General features: G+C 30.4%; 1 protein-coding gene across 1 annotated transcript; it reads left to right on the top strand.

Moving 5' to 3' along the window:
• Positions 1-2171: 2171 nt before the first annotated feature.
• On the top strand, positions 2172-6551 carry LOC134234158 (sulfotransferase 1E1-like). The gene is made up of 5 exons (XM_062716220.1): positions 2172-2359; positions 2662-2976; positions 4257-4360; positions 4565-4760; positions 5940-6551. Exons 1-5 carry the CDS (start codon positions 2200-2202, stop codon positions 6047-6049), a joined length of 885 nt encoding a protein of 294 aa, XP_062572204.1. The 5' UTR covers positions 2172-2199; the 3' UTR covers positions 6050-6551.
• The last annotated feature ends 1837 nt before the right edge of the window (positions 6552-8388 follow it).

The following is an 8388-nucleotide window of genomic DNA, read 5'->3' as shown; positions in this document are numbered from 1 at the left end:
ACTTGCTCGTGTAATGCATTTACCAAAATCAAATTATTTAACAATTTAGAACTTGAGTCACTATCCATGACAAAGAAATCCTGGGTGATATTTTCGTATTTATTTAGGTGAAAAACACATTATGTGCAATATGTACATATAAACTACAATATGAACATTTGTAGTATATCGTCAAGTTTCTCCAGAGAGTTCATATCCACCTTCGTTTTCAGTTTCTTGTCTGGCCTTAAGTAAACTATCTGTGAAGTATATATCCGTTTACACTTAATCAGTAATGAAAAACAAAAACGCACTGTAAGTATATCCGTGACTATATGGTTTTATAATCATTAAGACACAGTATGTTTCTATAAATTATAGTGAGAAATGACTTTATATTATAATTAAAACTTTAATATTCTACTCATGAGATATCGTAAAAATAGACAATGCCAGTGAAAATCTTTCTTTCAGAAAATAGTAAAACACTAATGGAAGAAAAAAATCAATTATGCTTTACACCATTATTGGGTATGCACATATACACATATACTTGACTCTCATTAATGCTGCTTGTCGATTTATATAACCTTTAAGTTTTAAACTGTATACTATTTATTGTTCACAATTCATTAAATCTTTTTTGTCTTAATTTTCTTTCAGATTTCCTGATATCCAAATATTAACCTTGTACATAATCATGGTAAAGAGAAACTTCAAATGCACTTTGCTACAATTTATTCAAGAATTTACAGATAAGTTGATTTCACATGGATTTAGCAGCCTCATTTAAAGTCAGCATTTTGTTATTTCTATTGTCGTTATCTTAACATTACTAGCTAATATAACTTACCATTGGGTCATATTTTAGCTGACTTTTAAACAAACCGTGATAACGTTGCTTTTATTCTGAATTTTACTACAGAATATGATATCTTATCAATAAATGGGCCTCCTAGCGGATATGGTCTGATGAACAGGGGAAGCTTATAGTCCTGCCAGGAACTCTTTAATTACATATATGAATGACCATGATATACCAAGAGATGTACCGTATTATCTGGTTATGACTGTCTACTCTTAGAGAAAATATTTTGTTCTTTGATTTTAGAATAAGAAAATATACTAAGTATTGTGCAGCATGTCTTTCAACCTTGACTTTTAGGTTGAAAGTATACAAAAACATATGGTTCTGAGCATTCCCCTCTTTTCTGCGCTTTATTTATATAAATTTTATTGTTTCCCTATTTTCTCCCTCATTTTTTCATCAAATTTGTACTCTGTAACCCTTTCAATATTAGTTTAAAATACATGTCCTTGTAAAACTTCAAATATGTACAGTATTTATATTTGCACTTGATCTCCAATGGAGAGAACTAATATAGGCCCTAGGCCTGCTGTTTCAATCCACACTTACATTGTATACTTCTTTGTATATCATGAATAAAATACTTATTAAACTAACAGTGGAAGCTTACTTTTCCTACAGCTAGGAATCTGTGGCTTTTTCACAAAAATATCTTATGACTATAAGATGAAATTGGACATTTCTGTTATTTTTTAGTGTAATAAATATATTGATTTTTTTTTTTAAGAATTACTAAGTAACATAATATAATCATGGTAATAGAAATATGATTTGTTTGATTTCCTACTACAGCTTACTAGATACTTGTTGAGTAAAAAATGCTTGAAATGCAATAAGAAATGAGCATGCTTTTATTTCAAATGCCTTTAATATAACATATAATGTCACCTAAAACAATTAAACCACAGGGTTAGTAATACCTTTGACCATCCCTGTACTACAGAATACAAAGTGTTCAAAAATTCACTTTATTCTCTATCAACTGAAATTCAGAGAGGTACATATTAGAAATGCAGAGGTTGTATTGATGCAGAGCAACAAACACTGTCATGCATTTAGTAATAAATATATTTTTTGTTAGAATAAATACCCAGCAATTGCTATACAATAACAGAATTTTATACCTGAATGTACATAATTGATCAGCACAAAAACTTTTCAATTCCCTACATTGCATTCCAAATTTTTTTTTTGACCTCAAAAATTATTCTTGCATAGATAGTACACTCCATCATTCAAATCAGAACATATATAACTTGAAGAGCCCCGTCGTTTATCTCATCAATTATACATTTCATTTATACCTAAAGATCAAGAAATAGCCCAAGGCAGTTTGTTTATGACAGTCCATCATGGCGGTTGATGTATGTGATATGGAAATTCCAGTCTATGAAGGACTCCACCTACCCAAGATCCCCACATTTTTGAAAGATCCAGGACACACCCTGACGTCTATAAGGGACCTGATGTTAGGTCCTGATGCAATCATTCTAGCGACATATCCACGATCAGGTGAGTTTCAAGATATATATATATATATATATATATATATATATATATATATATATATATATATATATATATATATATATATATATATATATATATATATATATATATATATATATATATATATATATCATCATCATACGAAACTTACAAAAATAAAGGAGAAAATTACATGACAAACAGCAGTGGGGAAACGTCGTATGTAACTCTAGCATTTTAAAAATGCATATAAACAAAGAATGTTCATTAAATTGAAGAAATATATGTTTATACAATGTATAATATATCACATTTACTTAAAATAGGAACACACTGGGTGTATGAAATGACTGAAATGTTGCTTAAAGGAAAGGCGGAATATTGCAGTAATTCTAGAGAGACCGTGTATTTGGAGGGATTTTCTGACCTTGGTCAAATGCATCTTTACAACAGAGTTGTAAGCACACATGTACCATTCCAATGGCTTCCAAAACAACACGTGAGTGGCTGCGGAAAAATTATCTTAGTTATTCGAAACCCCAAGGACACTGCAGTTTCTATGTTTAAAATATTTAATTCTTCTGGATATATCAAGGATACAAGTTTCGAAGATTTTGTCCATGAGGACTTTTTGGGACCGAGTAAGTAAAATGATTTCTGTAGTAAAAGTGCACCCTATAAAGTAAAATTAAATAATAAAAAATAACTAGATACGATCTCGTTGCGAGCAACGAGAGGTCTTCCGTCCGATTCAGGAAAAAAAAACTTGTAAAATCGAACTAAAAAGCGATTAAAAATTTTGATCACAAGGAGGAGTGAATCCAGGTCGCCAACGTGAATGCGCATTTTTTTTCTCTTTTCTCCCCAACGCGCGAACCATTTAGCTATTGGGAATACTGCTTTAAATATACTTGTGTATACTTTTGCAACAGTGCACCTGTCTAAGAATCATAAAAGGCGGGACATTATTCATAATTTCGTGTCAAACGCCACGCGTAAATATTCGCACCTTTTCTTTGTACTTATTATTAGCTTCAATGAAATTAATTAAATAAAACATTCTTATCACCTTTATTTTATTTCGGCGTTAGGAAAGTATATTTAACACATTGTACACATTACATATCGTATCTAGCCCAGTAACACTAAAGCAGTGAGACGTAAATAAAGTTTTTTAAGATTGACACTGAATTGCAACGTTCTACTACGTGATAGTCCGAGTAGTTTTTTGCATTTCATGTATCCTTATTTCAGAATGGTTTAATCAAACGCTCAGCTGCCTCCATAAGCCCCTACTCGCGAAATGCCGGAGTTGACAGAGACAGCCGCCATCTTGGGCCCGCTTTAGATTTTCAAATATTAATACCTAGAGTTCAGATATATTAAAACAACTTATATAGTAAGCATCAATAGAAGTGTCTCTATTAATATTCCAAAAATAAATGAAAAATATTGAAAAACAAAGAAAGTTGAAAATTTGGACTTTTTGAATTGGCTTCCGGTAGCGACAGGAAGTACTATTGCGTCCTGGAAAGTATTGATCATCATCTATAAACTCTGAAAGTTTCACATTGATATCTTTTACCGTTTTTGAGTTTAATCGTAGACAAAATGTCATTTTAAAATCAGGAAAATGGTCCAAAACTTGGCACCAGAGAGGAATTTCCAAAAACTGTCTTGAAACTTTCAAGAGTATCTTACAACACATCTTTCCTGAAAATTTCATGTAATTCTATCCAGTAGTTGTCGAGATATCGTGTCAGAAAAATAATAATAATAATAAGAAACAGAGCAATAACTATAAGGTCTTTCGTGAAGACGGAAGACCTTAATAAATCATAATGCAATATACTTCTATGCATTTCTTTTCTTTCGTTAACTCATTTAGATACTCATGTGCTTATATTTTGTTTTAATTCAGAGGCCATGCACGGAGGATGGTTTGAATATAACAAAGACTTCCTCAAAAAAGCAGCCACATTAAAGAATCAGATGTTAGTAATAGAATATGAGAAGCTCAAAAGAGTAAGGGATTTCTCTTAGTATATTTATTTAATCATTTCTTGATATAAGTAACATTACAATAATAAAGAATTATGCATGTTTAAATTCTCGTATTTACTGGTTCACGGCGATAAATAAATTAAAGTTGGTCGCGAAACTCGCGAATGTTTTTCAAACACGAATAAAGTTGAATTAAAGTAAATGTTCCTTTACTTGCTTTTATAGGACACAAAGGAAGAACTTTTGAGACTGGCCAGGTTTCTAGGCGTGAAAGGGGACAATCAGCTCATAGCAGATATAGAAGATAAATGTTCATTCAACAAGATGAAAGAAGCCGACAAAGTCGTCAGGGATGATAATCTGATGGCCGAAACTATGAGGGAATTATCATTGAATGAAAATGTCGTAGTGTATAGAAAAGGTATCATTTTCATTTTATCAAACAAAATATCCTTAAAAAATGGAGAGAAAAACCCCACCATTTAGTATTGAAAAACTTTTGACTGAATGAAATATTGAAAGTGTTTTCTTTTATCCGTCCTATACATTCATATGGCGGGGATTTAAAAAATAATATATTTCTCTTTCCTCCTCATAATTATACAACCTTATATAGACAGGTAACTTGAGGTTTAAATTTAGCAGGGACTATATCTTTGGTGGTACAGTGGCGTATGAAAATATCTCCTTTCTGTTGTAAAAAAAGATTTATGCATCACATGATTTGCAGCAGCATTTGCTTTCTATTATTGTTTCTGAAATAAATTAAATTAAATCTCGTTGTTACAAATACCATCACCTGGTGATTTTTGTCGTCTTGTATCAATTAAATTTTTAAATGTAATTAAAAACATGAGGAAAAATCCCTCCTTAACACATGTGTTTTGTAAAAATATATGAACATTTTTAAAATGAAAATGGTGTATATACATTTAAAATGAAAATGGTGTATATTTATTTTTAAATGAAAATGTTGTACATGTACAGCTGTATATAATGTACATGTACAGTCGCTGTACCGTTGAATCGTTCAAAAAAAAAATCGTTTGGGGTCAATATTCGGGCAAATTTTTATGTATTTGGAAGGACTTCATTTCGTAAGAAACTTGTTTTTACAGAAGATTCAATATATTAAAAGATAAATTGTCCAAGGGATGTAAATTTTTAGAAATGTCCCACTAAATCCATAGCACCTCATCAACACACACACATGATGAATCCTTTGTATACTAAGTATACTCTAAACAGGGGAATTTTCGCCCCCGTTTTATATAGGCCCTTTTCACTCTACCCCTCATTTGGGCGGATTTAAAATACCGCGAATTCAAAGAATACAGTATATTTCCTTAACAAAAATATATGACTGGGCGAATTTAAAACTGGGCAAAATTGTGTGAAAGTGCGAAAAAATTGCGGGACGAAAATAACCCTGTATACAGTACTGTAGCGATTTCAACAAACAGTGGAAGGTAATTGAAGGAGGATAACTCGCTCTATTAAAGAAATTATTGAAAATTAAGACATTTGCAGAAATAGAACACTACATTTTACATTGATATATTTGTCTAAAATCAGTTACATATTATCATAAACTTTTTAGGTGAAGTGGGAGATTGGAAAAACTATTTCACTGTGGCATTGAACGAAGAATTCGACAAAGTGTACATGGAAAAAATGACGGAAATAGATTTCATCCCAGAATATGAGTAATATGAACGATGAAATTTCGGAAAGTAAAGGAACATAGAAAACATTCAAGGTGTTATACCCCCGCCTGAAAAACTGGAGGGTATAGTAATCATAGAGATAGAGTAGAGATTAGAGAAAATACATGTATTTCACTGTGAAATTGAACGAAATATTTGACAAGACATAAGAAGAAAGAATAAAAGGTCAGTTTATTTCAAACAGGAATGTGGGTAATGGACATTGAAGATAATATGAACTTAGTTAAAATACCAGCTTAAATTAGCAATTAAAGGATGGAATCTTTAGCTTCCACATATCAATGATATTGATAAAGGAGTCATTGATAATGGAATCGTGAATTACATCTTCCTCTTCACTGGAAATCCTCGATTTCATTTTGTATATTCACTATCAATACAGTGCAGTTTTTTGCATATTTAGTGGAAGGTGTTACAAAGCAGGCTTTTTTAAAGACTCATAATAAATATAATATGTTTGTAAACAAAATATATTATAAAAGCTGGATATTTTTTTATTTTTTAATTTTAAAAGCTATACGAGGGCTGTGTAACAACGCAAAATGTAATAACAACACGAAATGTAATAAACCTGGATTATTACATTTTGCGTCGATATCAACGCAAAATGTAATAACACGATTTTTAGATAATTGCATTTTGCGTTATTACATTTTGCATCGAGATCAACGCAAAATTTAATAACGTGCTTTTTCGTTGTTATATTTTGCGTTATTTTATTTTTGCACTGAAGACAACGCAAAATACAAAAAATATGATTGTAATAAAACAAAATATAATTATTTTTTTTTATTGCATTTAACAAAAAAGATCAGAAAATTGATTCAAATATATACATGTAACCAACATGGGAAACACACTGTAAAAATATTTAGAACTACATGTAAAACAATGAGACCAACGTAAGGGCTTTTACGGGCATAAAAATATCAAAATGTATCATTTTTCTGACTCTGACGTTATATATTGAATACACTGTACTTAATTATAAAGCAAGTTATTTAACTTTGATTGGCATATGTTTGATAGTCTTATTAAATTTCTAACCAATAACACATATCTAATGACCAAAAATTAACCATAGGTTCTTTAAAAGCTCTTTATATGCATCTTCGGCATGTGTACATTGGCTAACAAATTAGAAGTGTATGTGTGTGTCAAGCGAGGAGGGGCAGGGATAGGGTGGGGTGTTTACTTCGTATTGTTTTACTATGGACCTGTAAAAACAATCCATTTTATTATTAGATGGAAAGAAAAGAGAATTTTGTTATTGTTTGTCTGCAATGCTGGTGATTTGCATGGAACAGTATGGTATCATAATTGTCACTAAACCCCTTCCCGCTATATATTTATACTATGTTAACATTTAAGATTTTTATTTTTACAAGTGTATTCTATTTTTATTTTAATCATTTCAATGAAAAAATTTACGAATAACATTTGTGTACGAAAAGCAATTCTTGAAACCTTTGAAAATTATGATTTTATGGATATCCGATCCTCAGCCAGTAAGGATAACTCAAAAAATTAATGTTTAATTTGAAATGCATCAAAATGAATCTTGAAAATGAAATTTTTCCATGCAACAATTTTCATTTTATTCATCTTTATAAAGATTCAAGGTCTTTGGAAGTCTTAGAAAAGGTCTTATAAAAGTCAACATTTGTACCCTATAAAAAGAGAAAAAATTAATGCTGTTTTAGAGAAATAATATTTTTTTGAATCCAGCTTTAGATACCAATGCTTATTAGCATGATATGAAATGAGAAGTGATTTGTGATGTCTTGCAATGATAGCGAAAGCCTTTTACACTATGTATTATAGAATAGATGACGGAAATAAAAGACAAAAAAAAAAAAACCAAATAAGTGTAAAAATCATGACAATTTCTTTGAATGCCTGGATACCTATCGTTTTTTAACCTAAAACATATTTGTTGATCAATTTGCAATTAGAAAATGCATTGCTGATATTCCAGTTTGCTTTTTCTGCAAAAATATTGGAGATTTACAATTTCCCCTATATAATATGATTAACTTTAATGTTTAAAGAAATAATATGGATAATTTTACATAATCTTTTGGATACTTTTATGAGTATTTTTGATTACTTAACTGCTAATTTTATAAACCCGAGGATCGGACTACCTTAAGCCCAAATATTTACATTTTCGTTGTTTTCTTAGAAATAACTCTTTGAAAGATAGATGAGTTGATTTTATGATAAACATTAATTAAGTATAGATATTCAGCTGTTTTTTGGTATGTAATTATAAGTCTACTATACTGAGTTAAAAATCAAGTTTGCATTTGTTCTGCTTCA

The sequence above is a fragment of the Saccostrea cucullata genome, unplaced genomic scaffold, assembly GCF_032062105.1.
Source record: "Saccostrea cucullata isolate Sc308-1 unplaced genomic scaffold, CSIRO_AGI_Scuc_v1 ctg237, whole genome shotgun sequence".
In the NCBI taxonomy this organism is placed as follows: Eukaryota; Metazoa; Mollusca; class Bivalvia; order Ostreida; family Ostreidae; genus Saccostrea; species Saccostrea cuccullata.
Note: the sequence above shows the minus strand (reverse complement) of the source record. Positions and strands in the feature narration are given on the sequence as shown.

What these genes read in the sequence shown, in the direction of transcription:
- LOC134234158 (XM_062716220.1), top strand. Translation starts at nt 2,200, where the DNA reads ATGGCGGTTGATGTATGTGATATGGAAATTCCAGTCTATGAAGGACTC. An exon ending in TGAGGACTTTTTGGGACCGA is followed by an intron (nt 2,977 to 4,256) that starts GTAAGTAAAATG and finishes GTTTTAATTCAG; the next exon opens with AGGCCATGCACGGAGGATGG. An exon ending in AATATGAGAAGCTCAAAAGA is followed by an intron (nt 4,361 to 4,564) that starts GTAAGGGATTTC and finishes TTGCTTTTATAG; the next exon opens with GACACAAAGGAAGAACTTTT.